A 20,927-nucleotide genomic window follows, 5' to 3' on the forward strand; every position below is an offset into this window, starting at 1 on the left:
AGCCTGCTCATTTGTTAAAAATAGAAGGGGATGGGGACTGAGCATCTGTCTCCTCCCAGAAACATCAGGCAAAATACTTTGCCTTTGGTATTTCAATTTCTCACTTGATTTTCCATCCACTGTGAAAGGAGAGGAGAAGGGGCTTCTGGAGAGAGACTGCATGTGCTCTGATATGAAGAAGATCATCTTAAGCTTAAAAAGCTTAAAAACTGAGGCTTTCCCTCAGTTTAAAGGGAAGCAGTCTCCCCACAAAACATGCCCCTCCTAGTCTTCATTTCAAATGGTGACTTGTTATTTTCCTGCAAAATTAATGTTGTTTAAATGAAAATGGTTCCAAATGTCTTTATCAAATATTTTGGGTATTTGTATTTTGAGTGATATGGCCTTAAATCTTTAGAAATTTTAGATTTCCAAAAATCAAGTTTTCAGGATTCGACTGAATAGCATTTTTTTTACCTTAGCTGGAATTGTAAGGTGTCCTTTTTTCCTCAGAAACATCCGGGCTTTCTGTATGAAAACAAGAGGGAAATAATGAAATTGAGTCACAATTCACTTTTAAGAGGGGTTGAATTTCTGTTTTAAAGAAGATATTCCATTAGGTCTATCTGTGATCCAGGTGAAATTGTTCAACATGGACCAGGATTAGATCTTTACTCCTTCTGTCTTCTTTCTCTGACCATGGGAAGGACCTGCTCAAGCAGTCAATGCAAACAGGGGAAAGAATTTCATAAATCTTCTCCATCAAAATAAAATTAACATTATTTTTGCAGATGAGGGAGCTTGTGAAATAGATATGTGAGTGACTTAAATAGGGCTGAATATTAAGGTACATGCAAAAATTGTTTTGGTTCAGGAAATAATCCATCACTAATTATTTATTAACTTGCTCGAATGGCTGTTGGGGTACATTGAATCCTTACCATGGAATGGCTTGGGAAGAACAGCTTTTAGAAACCAAAAAAAAAGATAAAGCAAATAATTAAAATGAAAAAAAAAAGTTTATTTCTTCATTTTCCTTAGATTGTTTTCAAACAAGTTGGTAGGAGAGAGGATTTAAAATGTTGTATTTGCAGTCCAGAACTAGTCTCAAATAGCTTCAGCAAATAGTTCTTCAAGAGTGAGTCCTTTGTGGAGAGACAGTTCCAGCCAGTCCAAGTTTATGCTATCTTGATTTATTTTCTTCAAGCTGAGAGAAAAGTTTTGTATTTTCCATAGAAAAGCTCGAGAGTCCAAGTGTTTGCAGAAGCCAACAGTGTATTGAAAAGTTAATTGGCTGACATACAGGCAAAGATGTGACCTAATATTCACTTACTGCTTTTAACCAGTAGTTGAGATAGGCTGGGGATATTGCCCTTAATCCTTTTTCTTTGTTGCTACTATAATTTATATTCTTTCAGTTTTCAGTCTTTCATAAGGGTAAATTCACATTCATTTCTAAGGGACAAGAACATTTATATTAAATGTTTCGTAAAACTGAGTTTTTTCAGATTGCATTCCTGTAAGAGGGATCACTCCTTAATATGAAAAAAAAGGGCACATATATTTATATTTATATGTGCGTGTGTGTGTGTGTGTGTGTGTGTGTGTGTGTGTGTGTGTACACATTTCTCCAAAACAGGCATTAACTGAGAAATTTTGTAATCTTACATTTAAGAAATTCCAGGCATATTGCTGTCAATGGGAAGTTGGCTATTAAATTTAAAAAAAGAAGAAAAATTAACTCAGATTCTAAGAGCTATCCAGAAATCTTGGTAAGGAACTACTAAAAACTCTGGTTTAACTCATAATAATTTGGATCTGAGAAGATATGGTGAATAAAAAGCAGTCTCCAAATTTGTAGACCTTAATTTATGAGCTCTTGTCTAGATTATGTGTTACAGTAAATAATTCTAAGAGTAATTACTTAGCATTTCAACAAAACTTTAATCAAAGAACTGGAACTGTTTCACATTAGAAACTGATGTAGATGAAGATTTATTTCAGCAATTTTTCTTCAAGTTCATTGCTTCAAAAGAACCATGCAAAAATTAGGTATTTTCCTGGAGTTTCGGTTTATTATTCTCTTCCCAAGGTCTAATTCGTGGTTCTAGAAATGCAGGCATAAAGTTGTATAGTGTGTAATGTATTATTCTCTTTTAGGCCTACTTACACTACTGGGAAGCCGTTTTGGTGTAAATCAAAATCCTTTTTTAAGGCAATGGGACTTGTTTTATCTTCCCTGTGCCTTGGGATTGATCTCTGTATGATAAACCTTTCCATTGCCCCAGGCCATGTACATCCTGAGCAGGGGAAAGCTGCTTCTACTGCAGATGTTGGTTGTGTGCCTCCCAGAATCATTGATTATAAAAAGAGAAAATCAGATCTCAGATTTTGTATTGCAGAAAGGACCTTCAGAGAGGGAGGGCGTTTTGAGGCAGAAATCCTCAAAAATGCATACTTCAGTCATCTTTTGTTGTGTTTCTCTGGGGGTTGTTAAGAGTCTGTCTTCTCTGAGAGCCATTCTGTGTGTGTTTGAACTTTGTGGTTTTCGGGGGGGTGTTGGGAAAAGGACCAGGAGACGAGCTACACCATCATCAAGTCCAAGGAGACGGCGATCACGGCGGATGGATTGAAGCCCGGCTCGGCGTACGTCTTCCAGATCCGGGCGCGGACGGCCGCCGGCTACGGGGGCTTCAGCCGCCGCTTCGAGTTCGAGACCAGCCCAGTGTGTAAGTGCTTCTCATTGCTGCCAGCCCCTGTCCCCGAAAGGCTGCCCTGAAACACGTCAGGGATCGATACCTCTGCACAGAGCGCTTCCTTTGATTGCTTCATCCCTTGACTTTGGAAACGCCGGGCATGTTGTGACTCTGCACTTGGCTTATCTGTCTTTTGCTTCCTCGTGGTGGGGCAGGAGATCTTCAGGCTTCAGAGAGGGCAGGAGATCTTCAGGCTTCAGAGATTCATGGCTTTCCATGCTTAGAAAAATCCTGTGTTTACAGGAGCCTGGTGTAAGAGAGTCGTTCCTCTCAGGAGGGACAGAGGGGATGGGACCTCCTCCTTAAAGGCGGGCTGCAGAGGTTGCTTAGCTGTCTTCCCCATCTGGGGCAAAAAACCCTGAAATGGTACTTCTCTGCAAGGGGAAGGGTTGAACCAGCATTAGTGTCTTTTGTGTTTTTGGGGGAAAGTTCCTGTCAAGTTAAAAGGTTGTTTCTGTTGGCTGCCAAGGCCACAGCCTCAAGAAAAAGAGGTTGACTCGTAATCAGAAATCGTAAAAAATGTGCACTGCAGGTGCAGGACTTCTTCTTGGCCTGTTACATTTGTGGGTTTTTAAATTTTCTTTAATTTTTTTTTAAATGAAACTTATCCAGGGCTAGATTCTGGAATAGATTCTGTGGCAGGGTGAGCTCCTGAGGCACATGGAGGTTCAGCTGCTCTTTCTTCTGTGTTTAGGCACAGCTGTGGGGAAATTCTTTTTGTCCCAAATACAGAATTTTGCCAAGGTGTCAAGTACGATTTTATCCACCAGAAAATACGTCTTCTGTCTATTAATTTGTACAGCTGTCATTTATTAACTTTTATACTGTGTGCATGGAAGAGGAATTTTATGGTGGAAATACTCTGATCATTCCTGTGGGAAAGGAACTGTTTGCTGTGTTTTCCTTGGAAATTTAAATTCATAAATACTTTGATTACTGTCACTCCAGTTTATTTAAAATTCATCATCTTTGAGGAGAAGATGCCAAGTTGTCTTTTCAGTGCATGCTGCCTTTGAAGTTGTAATAGATTTTCAAGGAGTCATTATACATGTGCAAATGTAGCTGTGGAGCCAGAGATTAAGCTAATACAGTGAAAATTGCATCACACTGCAAAGATTAATGCAGTAAGGACAGTGTATTTAATGTATTTCTTATTGTATTAACCATTAATTGTGCTCTATAAGTAGCAACCAAATCATATTACGCCAAAAAATTATTCTGTGTAGTTTTTCTCAGTTGGAAAGTTTCTAGCTTAGAGTTGTTTGAGTAATAGTGCTCTGGTCTATTAATGAGTAACACATGGAATATAGGCACATTTGATCTATTACCTATGATCCTGGTCCAAAAATAATGCACTTTCATCAAGCCCATCATGTAAGTATCTGTGTTAATCAGGACTTTTGAAGGATATCATGTGGAAAGACTTTTAAACACTAGAAATTCTATGGGTCGTTTAGTCCTACCCACATCCCAGTCATTTTCACATTTTAAAGGCAGAGGAATAGGTACTTCTCTGATATTGAGGAGTTGCTGGTATAGTCAGAGGAACACCTACTACATTGTCCCAAGTTTGGGAATGGGAATTGTTCTTCTGTTGGGCTCAAGCTCTGGCTGAGGCCAGACTTAACCAGATTCTTTAACACTTAATAGGATTCAAATACAATGTAAGCCTCAGTATCTTGCAAAATGCAGCTCTGTTTGACGTTTAAAACCTTATAAAAAGCATTTTTTTTCCCCAAAGCCCTATATAAAGTCAATATTAGTGTCAGGAGTGTGACCAGACTCCCACTGCTTTCCTGCACATCCTGGAGCTTTTGAAAGCAAGCACAGATCGAAATCTCACTGCTAGATCAGAGTACGAATCTGAACTTCTTGTTAGAGCCAAAGCAAATGATTTTTATTCAAGCACAGATGAAACCCTTTCAGTGGCTGTTCTGAGAAACAAAAACAATTTCCAATTCATTTGGACTGAACAATAGGTTTTGTTTCCAGTTCACAAGGTTTCTGTAGTTAGTTTTAATACATTTGGAGGAATTATACAACAACAGCCCAAGAAATGCAATGGAGGAAAGCTGTAAGCTGTTTTGGACTTCTCTCTTTTTCCAGAATCTGGGAATTTTTATATTGCCCTGCTTGTGCAATTCTGCAAAGCACCATGAAGCAGCCAAGGCTTCAATTTTCAGCAGAATTATTTTGAGTAGAAGGTGCTGCTGGGTGTATCCATTTGTTGCTTCATCCTTTCCAAATGCCACCAAGATCATCTAGCCCCAAAAACTAACTTTGCAAAGAGCTGGGTTTTGGCTGGATTGGTGAGCTAATCTAGCTGGTCCTGCTGGGCAGGAGTAGGAACACATCGCCAAGCTGGGAAGGGGTAATGCAGGGGGGATGTGTGTGTGTCCCTGACTTTGAATGGCAGCAAGCCCCAGCTTGGCTTATGAGTTCAGGCTTTTCATCTGCCATAGATCACAGTAGAATTTATCTCATTTCCCCATCCCTTGAGCTGTGCAAAAAACCACCAATCACTGCTTAATGTTCTCCTTTAAATGTTTTTCTTTTTAATTATTTTGTCAAGAAAGCAGTAAAACACCATCTTAAGGAGCCCCCATAACTTTGTGAGGCTTATAAAATCTCTGGATGATGGCAGGGGATTGGAGCAGTTAGCATGAAATATTTAAAGTGTCAGGACCAGTCCTTCTAAAATCACTTACTCTGCTGTAGTAGGTCCACCCTGCCAATGGTTAAGCACCAGAGAGCTCCCATATGAAGAGCTGCTTGAAGCCCAGTGCAGATCAATGTTTAATGTCATACCTTTCTGTCTTTCCTTTCCTTTAACAATTAATATGGGACTATATTCAGTTATTTTATAGCCTTCATAACGTTAATCCTGTGCTAAGGACCCTTTTTTAGTTCAGTCATTTAGTTAAAGGCTTCTTCAGTACACAATCAATTCCTGCTGCTCTCTGGGGCGGATGGAGCTTCATCCTGGGCTGGCACGAGGTTAAGAGCTATAATGAGGTTTTCCCCCACAGAGCAGTGGTTCCTGTGCCAGGGAGCTGGTTTTGCAGGGAGGATGTGAGGTTTGTACCCTGGGGTAGTTATATGCTTGCAGTTAAATAAGCTGGCAGCAAAGAGGGCAAGGTGAGGACACTTTGGTTTGTGCTTGGGGAGCCCCACGTACAAACCCCTGGGGGAAATAGGCTCCTTCCCCTGCCAAGTAGGGCAGATAAACAAGATACAAGTGGTATTAGCGTTTCCATTTTACAGCCTACAGGAGCTTGGTCACCTGCTCTTATTTGACCCGTGTCAAAAGTCAGTTCTCAATCAGCTCTCCTGACTTTTCCGCTGGCATCTTTATCACCAGTTTAGTCTCCTGCCTTTTGGCAGGAGGGCTCCTTACAAGGCACAGACTGGAAGAGTTTTGCTTCCCCAAGTTTTGGCCAATAAAAAGACCAACCAATGTACATGTCTTAGCAGATTCCTGTTTTACAGAGGGCACTTCACAGCCATGTGATAGAGATGCCACAAAGAGGTTAGTTTATAATTTTTTATAGCTTCTTGAAGTGCAGGTAATTCTTTTTATCTTGTAGATTTTTCTTGTGTCTGTTAGCAATAACATTCCATAAATGTTCTCTCTGACTGTTGAGTTTTCATCCAAATGAGAGCCTGTTGGGTTTTCATCTTTTATCTCTGATTTCTAATGCAGCTAGCTCAGGGAGAAAAACTTGAGTTCACAAACTCGAAGGCTGCATCCTGCAATGCTTTGGTTTCTGAATTGAGCAATGAGATGGAATCTTGTTGGGTTTTTGGCTTAGTGTTGCATGTGGTTTTGTTTCCTTTCCACCCATATCCTTTCCAAACTAGAAACAGACAGCAAAAGGGGGAAAACACAAACCGTAAAAGAATAAATGAACTGGTAAGACTTGAAACCTTGCTGGCAGCCTCACTACAAAGACTCATATGAGTGCTGACTGTCATTTTAACCCTAATCTCCATTTTCTGTTTCTCATCTCAGCAGTAGCTGCATCCAGCGACCAGAGCCAGATTCCTATAATTGTTGTGTCTGTAACAGTGGGAGTCATTCTGCTGGCTGTTGTTATCGGTTTCCTTCTCAGCGGAAGGTAAGAGAAGAAGCTGCGTATTTATACTTCTTCAACTTTTGCAATAACTTTTATCTGACCAGCTGATTAGTGTGATTTAAGCAAAAGCAGCATGTGAACAAAGCTGTCAAGCGGTAGCACTGTAAAACAGCACGAGGGTGGGCTGATTGATCTGTTTGGACAAGCAGGAATGACAAAGGCGCTCTCACAGATGTAGTTCACTTCCCAATGATTTTCATCTGTGTATGGGCTGGCCCTGATTATTTTATTTGATTCTCCCAGGACTGTTTTCACATTCCTTTAAAAATAAGCAGAACGTTTTATTACAGGTAAAATATCTTCACCCCCATATGTTTGTACTCAGAGCTTGCAATGGACTTTGCTCATGGAGAAAACTTCAGGAAAACACTTGCAAAGAAAATGAGAATAAAGCCACTGAAATGGCCAAATGCCCCCTATTTTGGTCAAATCTGGATTTCATTTCTCATGTGTACAATACTAATGTGTCCCCCAAGCGTTAGTAAATCCTACAGAGAGCTTCCCCCACAGAGGGAGACACTGCCTCAAACCATCCCATTGACTTCTCATGTGCTTAAACATAGGCAAGTGATGAAAGCCTGGACTATACCATCTTTGACAACTCTAATGGAAGTTGATGGAATTTTTTGATGAACAAGAGATTGTGGTACTGGGGCAAAATCTGGCTTGTATCAGGAAAAGTTTGTACTGCAACATAAAACTTGTTTGGCAGCCAGCATGGAAGGCACTTTTTTCATATTCTACATGTATATTAGTACCTTTTTTTAGTGGCAGTAGTCAAACAATGCAACATCCTCCATGCATATGTGAAGTACTCCACAAAGCTTTGTGAAGTACATCTACTGATAAGGCTGAATTTGTTTTCAGTGCAAAATAAACATTTATGCTTCTAAGGTACCCATCAGCTCACAGTTGCTTTTATGATACAGGTCTGTCCTAAGCTCAGGTCTAGCATGGTGTCTCTAATTTATAGGATATTGTAAATATTAAGAAATGTTACAGATGCAAAGGAACGGCACTGAATTTGGTTGAGTTAGTTGAGGGTCTTATTTCCCAGAGGAGGTAAGATAGTCTGCAAATGCAGAGCAGTGAAATCCTGCCAGGCTGAGCAACTCTGTCCCCAGGCATAAGGCATCCGTGGAAGGACACGGACGCAGTTATTTCCTGTCTTGAAAGGTAAGTGTGCTGCCAGACTCATCTCCAGCCAAGGTCAGAGACTGACAGTCTCTTCCAGCTCAGCTGTTCGAGCTCCTGTTGTCTGCTTTGAGTGACTTGTTGGGCTTAAAAATGAAAAAGTAAATGCTCCTGTCTGCATGAGAGGCATGCAGCAGCAGAGAGGGAGGGGCATGAGTCAATGGGCAATTCACACCAGGGCCTACAGGAAAGCTGTACTCAGAAGACTTGGCTCTGAACACTCTAGACAGGATTCAAGTCTCTCCTTAAAGCCTAGAGGTTGTGATTGAAGTTCCTCTTCAGTCAGAGCAGGTGGATGTGAACCTTGGCTTTGCCCAGCCCGGGTGTGTGCTTGTATTGGTGCAACAGGAGAATGCCTCTGTGACTGTAGGGAAGCTGTGGATGTAACCTCTGCAAGGAAGGGTCTGGGGGGTGAGTGACAGGGGGGGCAATGTACATCCCTCTGTGGCCACAGGGAATCAGAACTGTGTGGCTGCCAATAGCTCCTGCTCTCCCACAGTCGCTGGCAAGGGCTCAGTACCACTCTGAGGAGAGTGTAGCTTTGCAAGTCTCCTTTTCTCTGCTACTCTCTCTAGTCTCAGCAAGCAGTTGCAAACCCTGAGCCATTTGTCAGCAGTTCTCATTAGTTACATCTTTCTGTTCTCTTGCCTAATGTGCTTTCCAGGATGTGCTTCCTCTTAGCTCTTTATCTCTTGGCATGCTTATGAAAGCCCTTGTGTCCTTTGGCTAGAGTTTTATTGCTGCCTCTGCTGCTACCTTAATCCTCCTACCTTGTACCCACACTTCCCTCTGTGGACCCCAGGGCAGCTGCAGGTTTCTGGAACATTCTCCATGGTGCCACGCTGGATGTCTGGAAAGGGTAGGCACAAGGAACTTCTCATCCATTTTTATCTTTTCAACCCTTCCCCTAACTGAAAAGACCACAGTCCTTCATTTGGAACTGGTGGAGAAGCCTCCCACACGAAGGTTTGGTCCATTATCAGAAAATTGGCTTCGAAACCACAGGACTTCTCTGCCAGTTTGACTTCCCATGAATTTTAAAGCCCATCTAGTACATTGAGTGACTTGTGAAAACAGCAAAATAAACCCCAAAAATCCAGAAAGATGACAGACAATTTGAAATTAAACAAAACAAAGAAATTGCTCTGGTTTGTAAGAAAGCAGAGATGCCAGGGAGATGTGTTACTCATGCTGCTTTGCCTTGGACAGGGATTCAAGACAATTTGTGGACTAACTCTCCTGCTGTGACAGCAGGGACAATAAACATGTTCCAAGTCATGGGATAATCCCTTTCTGAAGCAGTTAACCTGTTTCTGGGAGATGTTTTCCTATTAAACCTCTGGAGTGGTTGTGTTGTTCCAATGCCTGGTTCCAGGGGGGTTGCATTTCCTTTCCTAATTCTTTCCTGTATTTGCTATTAGGAAAACAGCTATTTTGAACTCCAGCTGGAATCACTACTGCTTGCCACACCAAGCAAGCTGTGCAAAGCCCAGGCTCTGTCTTTTCTGTTGATGTAAGTGAGCAGGAGAAGGAGAAAAACCATCTTGCTCTGCAGCGCTGAAGACATAGCCTGACCTGCTCTTGAAAACACATTGCTTTGTGCTGGCTTCAGGGTGCTCCCAGGTTCCTGAGAAATCCTGGACACCTCAGGATACTCCTCCTCCCTAGGACGCTGTATGGCACCTCTTTGCACCTCTCCTCCGCAGTCCCAGGCTGCAGCAAGCAGAGGCTTGAGAGCAGCTCTGCAGCGCGAGGTGAATGTCGTCCTGCTCCTGGCAGTTCTGTGAGGAGTTTCAGTCACAGGGCTGAGGAGTTTGCTGGAGTCTGCAGGCTTTTTAGTTATTGCTAGGTTCCCAAAGGCAGGGCCACACCTCTGTCCTCTTTTCTTTGCTTTCAGGTCTCTGCAGTTTTCTGGCCCCTTTTGAATGAATGTAAGTAACAGCTTGGCATTTCCCGTTGGCAGCTGGCCCTAACCAAAGGTCAGCTGAACAGTAGCCGTGGTGGCATTTCCACATGTCAGCGTCCATCTGTGGAAATGCACTTTGCGTCTGAAGCTGGAGATTCCTGGGAATTTGAAACTAAATGTGCTCTGCCCTAAACAATTAAGCTGCATTTCAGAGCTGATTCACTTGCAGATGCTCCAGAAAACTTCCTGTAAATAACACGTCCTCTGACCAAGGTCATAAATGCCAAGCCAAATAGCTGATCCCTTTTTTAAGTTATCCTGTTTCTTGCATCAAGGACATATTAATAATATAACAATTGGGATTACAAATCAAAGAGATTCACTAAATCAGACTGTAGTTGTCTCAGCATAAAAAAGAGAAGTGGATTGAAAATCTATTATTAAACCAGCTACAAGTATTTTATTAAAGAACACAGAGTTGTTATTATCTCTGTTTTGTTGGGATTATGTATTCTCAGAAGTGCTGTGCATTTTACAGATGGAGCAAATCTATAAATTTTGCTTTCCTAGCAATGCATGAATTAGATGTCTGTTACCCTTACTGTTCCTGACTGAAGTATGTATTAATCTAAAATCATTACTGACTTTTGTTTTAAAGTCTGTGTCAGACAGTCCAGTGACAAAGATCTTTGCACTCCATCTCACAGGGAGCAGTAAAGTGCCTCAGTTTTTGCTGTGTGGTATCAGTCTCTTTCTCCCTACAAACTGAGGTCAAGACCCAGGTTTTCAGCAGTCTGGGGAGGAGACAACTGCTCCAGAGCAATACCCCTCTTTTGTCCTTCAAACCCAGCCCTTTTTGCAAAACAGACAAGGTCTTAGGGTCAGTGTTAAGAGACTGCTGGTCCCTCCAGTTCCTCAAGCTTTCAAACTTCATAGCACTGAACAAAAGCATGAGCTTTTACAGAGTAAAGTGGGGAAGATATTAGGTCAATGCTGTGCATGTTTGCAAAAGCTGTTCAAAACAGCCAAGTCAACTGTGCATCTGCATTTATAGCCAACTACCCATTATGGATGACCTTTCCATCTCAAGTGATCTTCCAAAGAACCAGAGGGAGTTTTTCATAGAACTTAGGGGGGAAAAAAAATTGCAAGCAGCAAAAATCTCCTCCTCACCCTGTGTCGTGCATATATAGAAAGTCTCCTTCTGGCAAGGAGCTAGCCTCTGAAAGACAAAGCAAAGACAAATCTTGCCACCTGGGTATTGGCAATTAGAGGCTCTTACACCAGCGTATCCATCCTTGACCTTGGCTGATTTAGACTTTTAAATATCTGTGCCTGTGGTGGCAGAGGGCTACTTTCTGGACACAAATATGTGCATCTTGTTAAAAAGTGGCTTTCAGGGAATAGAGAGGGTGAAAGATTGTGGTTTATATCCCAGGTCCTGAGAGACTGTTTACAACCTTCTGTGATGTGGGAGGTCAAAATGGATGAAATTTTCCACAGCCTCCCCCCATCCTATTTTCCAGGTTGTGTCAGGGCTTAAAATAGTTTGCTTTTTCAATATTTCCGTAGGAAATGGGAGACAGTCTATAGATAATGGTTTTCATAGAGAATTTTTCCAGAATTAGTCACAATTTTTGTTCGTTGGGACATTTTAAAGGATTTTTATCTCTGCATTCTTGCCTGCTCTTCCTTCTTCCTGCAGGACATTGTCTCCTGTGATTTATAGCTGCCTACTGCCAAATATTGCCCACGATTCACCTGACAAGAGGAAGGATTTTGTCGAGGAAGCTACTGCTCTGCCAAGTCAAAATTCCCATCCACCCAAGAGCAGGCAGGATCTGGTCCTGCTTCTGTTGGGGTCAAGGTTTTCACTGCTTCCATCCTATTAGCAGCCTCTTTGCTGGGACATGTTCCCAGGGAGGAGCAGCACTGGTGCACAGTCCAGCTCTCTGAAGGGAGAGTGCTCCAGTGCCCCCTCCACACGGGGTCAGACCTTCCTGGGGCCTGTGTGGAACTCTGCTGCCTGTAGCACCCATCTCTAACATCCTGTCAAGGTCAGCTTGTCCAATGTGGCTGCTCCAACACCTCATTCCTCTTCTATTCTTAACACTTTTTGCTTAGTGCAGACTCACCAAGCTCCACAAGGCAGTCTGGTCTGCAGTTTCAAGACAGGTTTAAGGATCCAGGCTAATCTGCCTTTGGATGACTTTGGCCCAGACAGAAGGTGAGAGTTGACCAAATGTAAAACTAATCTGTAACTAAGCTCCAAGTTATTTCTGAGTTCCTCTGGTAGCAGCCAAGGGAATGGGCTGGAAGGACTGTGATGAGCAGATAAGCAACCAGCATAAGCTTTGTCTGAGCAGGGAGAATGGGGCGTAGTGCAGCAGTAAGTGATGAAACCTCCTCGCCTTCTTGCAGGGGATTTGTTTGATGGCATTGTGCAAGTCCTGTTTCCACGTGGAGAAGGGAGCTGGGCTGCCCTTCAAGCTGGAATTTGTAGCAGCTGGAGGCTTCTGCACAGCACCCCTTGTGTATGTAGTCTTTGAAAGTGGGATTTTACAGTGTCTTCTCTTGACTGTGGAGCAGGTAGAGAATTAAGAAGGAAGTCAGACTCTTGTCCTTCTGCACTTCTGAATATGTGGATGTTTCACTTTGCTTTGAAATCAGAAGTGTGACCTCCCCTGGGTCTTCACCATGTAGCAGCATTTGGCCTCTTACCTAGAAAAAAGGTTATCTCTGCTTTCTTATGTCTTAGACATAGAAAAGTATAATGCCAGAGGTCTTTCCAAGTGCAGTTCCTTTCCCTGAAGACATTGTTTTCCTTCCCCATAGTGACTGCATAGCTGTCATCTGCTTGGCCTTCTGTATTCTCAGCTTCTCTCAAACAGTGCAGAGACACACTTTAATGTATGAGCCAGGATAGCTCAGCAGGAAGAGCAGGTGACTCCTTAAACATTCGTACATTTTGGGACAAAGTGGGAATATATTCCTAGCAGCTCACAGTGTGTAATGGCACTTCTCTGATGTTTATAGCAAGCATGTTGACTCAGGAATTGCTAGGTGTAGAGCTGGCCTCCTGACCTGGAGATGCAGGAAGCAATCATTACCATCAATCAAGGCTGTATGAAGGATTAGAAAAATCTTCCCAGGCACCCTCAAGTATTTCAGTCTCTAATTGCAAATCTCTGAAGAACATCCCATTAGAACAGCTTATTAAAAGCAACAAATGAGACTTCCATTTATCATGATTCCAAGACTTCGGCTTATAACTCTTAAAAGCCACATCTATATATGGCAGAGCCTCTCTGAATTCTATCTAGCCATTAAAAATGTAGTTTAATTCCAAATGCTCTCTGGGTCATCTGCAGACTTGTGGTAAATTAATTACATTAATTGCAGGCACAGTTGCTGGGGCCCATGATATATATACATTTCATTAACCAAGCCCAGGGTTTGAAACAATGCCAAGGGTGTTGATAAGTGCTCCTCGGACAGGTTTATTAAAGTTTGTGCTCTGGACACTTGGGTTTGCAAAGCACATAAGCTTTGTGGGGGTGACCTTATCTAGAAGAGGAGGAGTGTTGTCTCTGTGTGCCTGAGGTAGCTGAAAGCAGCAGAGCTGGGCTGGCCGGGGAGCAGGGCAGTGCCAGCAGGGCACAGGGTTCCTGCAGGTGTCACTGCGGCTGCAGGCTCCTCTGCTGTTTCCTTTCCCATCTGCAGTCCTTTCCTCGAAGGCAGGGCTAGAAGCAGGTGTCACACCTCGTTTCAAGCAAGCTTGGCTTTTGGAGATGGTGTTGCCTCAGAGCCTGTTCGTGCCCAGCCAAGGGGATTTAACACTGCAGGTGTTTTCTCAGTAATTTTTGCTGTTACATGGACATGTCATCTGTTTTCCTGCAGCAGATCAGAGGGGCTCCTGACCAGTAGCAGCCCCCACTAGCTCTCCTCATAGTTTGCTGGTTGATTCAGTGAGGTTGGAGGAGACTTTGCAGATAAAATTGATGTATTCAGTGCTTGGTTCAACTCTGCTCTCCAGTATAGGTCAGCTTGATGGCTAAAGATCTAAAACCCTGGAGAAGACCGGCTGTATTTCATTAAAAAGCATTTCAGTCTTACCCATAGCATTTGATCTTGTCTGGAAGGCTTTTGCTTTCAGCTCCTCAGTTTTTAGACTAAGAAAGCCCTGCAGGAAAGGAGGAGATGGGAGCTGGGCCCCTGCTAGAAGCCATCAGGCACCCAAATCCAGTGGCCACAAGATGCATGATGGCTTTGCTTGAGTTTAACATCGGTTTTATTTGCCTCAGGATTTTTATATTTTGAAGTTTATCTGCCAAATCAAGCCATCCTTTTAACTCAAGTAGTAATAAATCTTCCTTTGTCCTGACTGTTGAGAGCAATTAGTAAGTTCACTTACCTAACCAAGTGCTCGTGGACCGGAAAGTGAATTTTATTGTCTGCTGATCCTGTTTAGTTTGTTTCTAAGCACTTTAGATCTTCCCTAATGCTAAACCTCAGAGTATTTTGACCACAAGTGCACAGCTGATGGGTTTGTAGGAGCAAGGCTACACTGAAGTACATTTCTCTTGCACCTGAACATTTCGTTTTTACTCTGTATAAAAAGAGTGAGATCTGGATTCAGCACAGGGAACTGATTTAGTCTCAGAGCAGCCCTGTTGCTGATGAGCTCTTAAAGAGTTTTCTTTGTTCAGGGAAGTGTTGAGCTCTTTTCATTTTAAGGAAGTGGCTGCTTTTCATGTTAATTGAGCAGTTCTTTGGAAAACTTTGACTTGGCATGCTGAGTGGTGTGGAGGTGTGGGAAGGTCTGGTGGCAGCAGCATTAGAAAATGCCAGGGGGAAAGGGACCTCCAGGCTGAAACATAATCCAAAGGGTCACAGCCAAACTCATCTTCTGGAGATGCACCAGTTCCCTGCACTCAGATCCTGCAGGGTTAAAGGAAGAAAATGGCAAAATTGACTCAAGATATTTAGTGCTTGGGTTCCCTTTGTGTATCTTTAAGTTTTGGATCTCTGGTTTTAACTTGGATCTACAGAGTGGGTTAATGAAGGCTGATCTCCTTCCATATTAGTATGACTGAACAAGCTGGGGCATTATGAAAATAGAAAATATTGTTAATTATAGTTAGAGATATTGGCATTGCTGTTTAGAAAATGTTAGCAAGTTATTTTGCTGATGCAAAAGGAGCTTAGAAGACATTCTTCACCAGTTTTAATTTAAGTAAGCACATAATCCAGTGTATAATTCTGTAAATCATTGCATGCCTGAAGTTATTTTGCATCATAATTTAAGGCAATGCAGTTGTAGAATGTTAATTTTGTCTAAATAAACGATTTTAATGTATTTAGACATTGTAAGTCATACTGTATAAAAATCTGATGTGCACAGGATTTTTTTCAAGAATGACTTCTTGTGATGACTGAGGAGAAATGAAGAGATCTTCAGCTGACTTTAATTTGAGTTTACCTGCACCACTGGGCTCCTGCTTGTACTGAAGTCCTTCCTGATGTTTCTTCTGCACTATGTTCTTTTCCAGGATGAACTATCTTAATAGATTTGGTAACAGAAAAATTGTGCGTACAAGTTCTCTGACAAGGGATAAAGGGCAAATACTGAGGTGCAGCCGCCAGCATTGGGTTGAGAACTGATGCCAGGCAAACCCGTAGTCTGATTAAAGTAATGGCTGAGCAGCCTTCAAAGGCAAGCTGTGGCTGCATGGAGTGCCTTTCAGCTCGCCATATTTTGAGTTTGTTTAGGCTGAATGCTCTCACAAGGTCCTGCTTCTGCAGATACCTAACATGTGCAAAGCTTCCCTGGCACAAGGAGGTGCAGAAAGGGCTCTGTGAGTACATGCATAAGGATCTGCAACAGCAGGGCTCGTATTCATCCAGTGCTTCTCCTTTTTTAAAGGCAATTGTAATTGTACCACATGCACGCTTGTGGAAAATAAGTCACTTTGCCTGCTTCAAGGCAGGTGCTTAAGTTTAAGCACATGGGTGGCCCCATTAATCCTGATGGTGGTACTCCAGTACAGGAAGCACATGGTTAATTGCTTTACAGCACCAGGATCTAGACACTCTCCCCAAGGCATGTTTCACCAACAGTAGCACATGCCATGAAACTTTTGGAGCCCAGGGTGTTCAGGTCCAAATAATAAATGCAATAAGAAGGAAGAAAATACATACAGAAATGTTGTGAATGTATTTGCACCTTGCGAGGGCGGTGGGATTATTCCTTATCCTGGGCCTTTTTGTTTGCTTTTCAGTTGCTGCGATCATGGCTGTGGGTGGGCTTCTTCTCTGCGTGCTGTTGCCTATCCGAGCCTAACATGGTCAGTGTTCCCACCCGTGCTGGCTCCTACTCCGTGTCCTCCGTCCGTGTTCTCTGTGCACAGTCTGCCTCTCCCTTCCTTTCTTGTACTGGCCTGGAAATCACTTTCTCATCTGGTCTCTGTACCCAGCTTGTCTATCTCAACAACTGGAAATATTGTCACCTGAAGCAAAGTGTATCTTCAGCAAGAGCAGGCATCTCAGGGGCAAAAACCTGCTGTGTTATGCCATGGTCAATCCAGACACTGCAGCAGGTGTCTGATAAAACACCATGGATGCTGGACACCCATCCAGTCCTGCTTCTTGTCATCCAAAGGGGCTGGGGGGAGGAAATGTGTCCCTAGAGGAGGCAGGGGGCAGGCGGGAGCAGGAAAGTGTTTATTTGGTGGCATGTGACATGCATGCCAGTGGAATGGGGTGTATGTCATGGACACAGAGGGCAGTGTATGACATACACAGCAATGCCATGGTGCTGCTTGCCCCCGATATGCTCCAGCAGCAGTGGGCATATCCCTGCGGGTGTCCTGAGGTGCGTGTCCATGCTGCATGCTGTCCTGTTCTGCCACCACCTGGGCTGCCTCACCACCTTCTGCTCTCTTGTACTCCCCTCTTTTCTAACTGCTCAAAGGAGGGGTGATTTTAATTTCTGTTGGTTTGACTGGATGCCAGTTGAGTTGCTTCCCAAAGAAGAATCAGCTGTAATATTTGTGTAGACAGAGATCTTCCGAAGCCTCCTAAGAGACGCATGTACTCACCATCCCCATCAGACAGCTGCTTGGGACCACAGAATTTCTGAGACATCCCACATGCATTGTTAAGCTGGGAAGTTTTCTCAGCATAGCTGGTGAGAGGTGTGGAACTCTTCTGCTGTGTTTTCCGGGGGATGCTGAAGCTTTGCATGGTGGTAGCTGGGTCATGGTGCAGTTCCTTGCAGTGGGGCACAGCAGTCGCTAAGGTGGACCATTTTTGGTCTTCTGGTGCTGTATTTTTTGTTTTGATAGAGAAGGAGTTTGGGTTTTGGTTTTGGTTTTTCCCCCTGGTGGAGCATTTTTTACTTGCTTTTTTGTGACTTTTCAGTGCTTAAGAGCAGATTTAGCAGGCAAGGATGCTCAGATCAAAGTGTGTGCCCGTAAAAAGTTGTTCTGGTATGTGGACCACTGTTTTGGCAATGATTGCTCTAAAAGAAAACCTTGCAGTACTTCTACTGTCTATCATGCCTGTGGTACCAGTGCACAGTCCCTGGCTGCAAGTCATGCTCCAAATGTCCTCAATCAAGGCCCCCAATGGAGGATGACAGCAATGGAAAACAGTTCTCAGAGAGGACCAGGACTGGAGTGGATGGCTATGAAGAAGAAAGACGCACAAGGCTTTGGCTGACCTGGAAAACACCCTCTGCAGGTTTCCTCCTCAGGTGCAGGGAGACCAATGTAGCAGCAGGCTGGGAGGGGGAAATGGGAGAAGTTACTTCAAGGCACGGATGCCACTGGCTGTGCTATGGAAAGGCACGACAACCTCTTTAGAGAGATTTATGGAAATCACTTCAGAGGGAGCTTCCTGCAAGAGGGGAAAACGGTATCTTGTTTAAATTATTTTTAATTGTTCTGGCGGTGGTTTAGGAAAGCAGGGAGTCATTCAGCGCAAAGGCAGGGAAGGACTAAAGGCTAAAAATACCACTGCTGGATTCGTGAAACTTCCTTTGTAAGGCATCCAAGTTAATCAGAGGTCAAACACAGGGTCACACAAGTGTAGAGGGGGACAGCAGTGCTGGGAAAGCGAAGATTGAGAAGATTGTGAGCCTGCAGCCCTTTAGAAGGGAATCTGCCCAGTTCCTCTCAGGCCAGCCATCTCCTGGATCTCCTGAACTGAGCTAAAGGTCTTGGCTTGTCATCAGCAGACCTTTTACTGCTCTTTTGGTCTTGTGCAAGAGGAAAGTGAACAGAAAAATGGAAAGCAACTTCCAATATAGAAGCTGTTCAGTTTACACCAGTCCCTTGAGTATTCCCTGGTTTTTTGATACTGAATTTATCCTAGGATTGCAAACAGCAAAGGCAAATGCTGAACACAAACTAACATCACTAGTGGTAGTCTTCTGCCTCTGGCTCAGTATCAGCGTTGTTTATCAAGGATAAAGCTATTCACTGAACAAGTTATTGTCTCCACACATGAGCTGAGGCAACAGGATCTTGGCCAGATGGAGAGATCCATGTTTGTTTGTTTGTTCCTCTGCATGGAACACAATCCTGCACTGCAACACGTATGCAGCTCTATTGCTTTAACATCTTGGAACAAATAGTCTGAAATAAGCACTAACCCCTTGTAAACAATAACCTTGCAGTCCTTGCAAACCTCCTGTAAAGTGACAGCTTGAGATGGGTTGGAAGCACCCCTCTAAGTTGATTTATTGTAAAAGACATGCTTCTGAGTGAAGGTCTCACCCTTGAAAAAAAAGTTTTGTCTCTGTTTCAGAGAAGTGCCTATGCTTCGTTTATCTCATATTTGAGAGATTAAATACATGTGTAGGTCTCTGCAAGACTGGGATGAGGGATTGCATGCTGCTTCAGGGCACAACCTGTTCGATAGTACTGACTGCACCTGGCAAGGTGAAGTCCCTTTCCTCATCAGGGATGTCTCAATGCTGTCCCCACCTGCACTTCCAGTAATGCCTTGGCTGTGTGCTGAAATGCTTTTGCCTATGCCTGTAAAAAAGTATGTCAAGATTTTTTCACATCACCACCTAGGGCTTGACACCCAAGGTCCAGGTTCAGAGTCCCCTGGCTGTGTCTTGCCTGGGCTGTGACCAGAATGGTGGCCCTGGCTAGGGAGATGAAAACTCTTTCCCTTGGGCATTCTGTGTTTTTCAGGGGAATGCCCTGACTGGCCAAAGGGCCACACACAACCTAGCAAGGGTATCCTGAAACACAGGGCAGAAACAAAAGAATCTCCATCAGTCCAGGGAGAGCAAGCATCTTTCTGCCTCACTTTGTGAAGGATTTTTCTCTGTGAATTGGCTTCTGTCATGCAAGGTAGTGGGCACTGTCTTCCCAGCTGGATTGTTCATCTTTCTGCCTGTCCATTTTATATTTTATAAACCTATATAGGGATCATTTTATAACTTCACTTTTATAATCTGCTCCATAAATATTTTACGAGCTGCCTGCCAATCTGCAAGTAGTTTTTAAATAAGACATGATGCCTTAAGAATATTTAAAGTCTCACTTTTCTTTTTACCTCTGATACTTTTGTGGAGAAAAACAGAGCTGTGCAAGGAAGGCATCTGCTTTCCACATAGAGAAACTGGGACAAACCCACAACAGGAGTAAATGAATTGAGATTCAGGTGTGCTGCTGAATTATGTTACCTCTTTGGCTGAGCGTCTCCAGCTCAGTGGGAGATGAAGCGAGTGTCAGGATCTTTATGCTTTTGCTGTGCATGATACAGAAAAGATATAGGAAATCTATGGTTTGTACAGTGATAATAAAGTAGAGAATGAGTCTTCCATCAGAGCTTTTGACTCACAGCTTAGCCAATAAATATTAAGAGCAAATGCACATGCAGAAATGGATTATTTCACAAACAATTGAGAGCTTTTTATTTTGCCCAAAATATATTGCAAAGCCACAATATTTAGGTACTTTGATCTGCCAGTAAGATTCACAAAGTGACTCTGGACTGTTAACCCAAAATTATAGATTTTTATGGGATTTAGTTGGAGAAGACAGGAGAAAAAACTGACTGTGTGTGTTATTTAAAGCATCTGAAGGTCAAGAATAGAAGAAGCGCAGTTTGGCCCCAGTCAGTGTGGACTCTGGGTAGTTTGAGAAAGTGTATGAAGGGCACAAGGGATGTCAGGTTTTGCAGCAAGCTTTATTAGTGACACCCAACTGTTGCTTGACAGTCACAGTCCACTAGCTGCCATTTCACTTTGATGTGTCTTGTCAAGGCTTGTTTTAACGATGCTTCAGGCGTCCCAGAGCCTGATTTTGTATGCTAATGTGATGTGCTGCTGTATGTGTTACCCAGCTCAAGAGAAGAGGGCAGCTGCAGCCAACTGGTTTGTGTTGGCCCTTGGAGTGCATCCCTGGGCAGTAAAACATGGACTGTTGTGCAGCAAGGTGTGCTTGGATCACTCTGTGCAGGGGATGGCGTCTTTCTGTCTCCCATATTTACGGTCAAGGAGTCAGGAGATGTAGGTCATAGAAAGGATGATGTTAGAAAAGCATTTTTACAGGCAAAGTGCTCCAAGCCTGAGGAAGAGATAAGGGCATTTGCTCCAAAAGGCAAAACAGAAGTATAGTATACGTGCTTTTGGTAGAAGGATGAGCTGAGTTATTTGTGTATTTTTAAAATGCAAACTGAGTCATATGCCTCCATCCAGAAAAGTTAGCTCTGCAGAAAGCTGATGTAACTTCGGCAACTTGCAGCAGAAAAAATTGGGGTTGCCAGAAGTGAGACTTGATACTGAGACTCAACTCTCTATTTAGTTAAAGGGGAGGTCATATGATGAAGAAGAATCTATTCTCACCAAGGGTTTGTGAACACCAGAATGTGCTTTGAAATGACCCAGAGTCTCCATGCACACCTAGTACCTAGGTTTTGAGTTAATGATGCAGG

The 20,927-nt window shown here is 43.2% G+C and overlaps 1 protein-coding gene across 7 annotated transcripts in view; it reads left to right on the plus strand.

Moving 5' to 3' along the window:
* Nucleotides 1–20,927, plus strand: part of EPHA5 (EPH receptor A5) — a 192,951-nt gene that overhangs the window by 141,877 nt on the left and 30,147 nt on the right. For 3 of the 7 annotated variants that reach the window (XM_058024732.1, XM_058024731.1, XM_058024729.1), the window contains 3 exons: nt 2,549–2,708; nt 6,748–6,853; nt 16,253–16,318. In XM_058024732.1, coding sequence (XP_057880715.1) covers nt 2,549–2,708; nt 6,748–6,853; nt 16,253–16,318 — 332 coding nt within the window. The remainder of the gene's footprint in view (nt 1–2,548; nt 2,709–6,747; nt 6,854–16,252; nt 16,319–20,927) is intronic. The other 4 variants (XM_058024734.1, XM_058024730.1, XM_058024735.1 and 1 more) reach the window with 3 other exon arrangements.

This window comes from Melospiza georgiana, chromosome 5 (assembly GCF_028018845.1).
Source record: "Melospiza georgiana isolate bMelGeo1 chromosome 5, bMelGeo1.pri, whole genome shotgun sequence".
Lineage (NCBI taxonomy): Eukaryota > Metazoa > Chordata > Aves > Passeriformes > Passerellidae > Melospiza > Melospiza georgiana.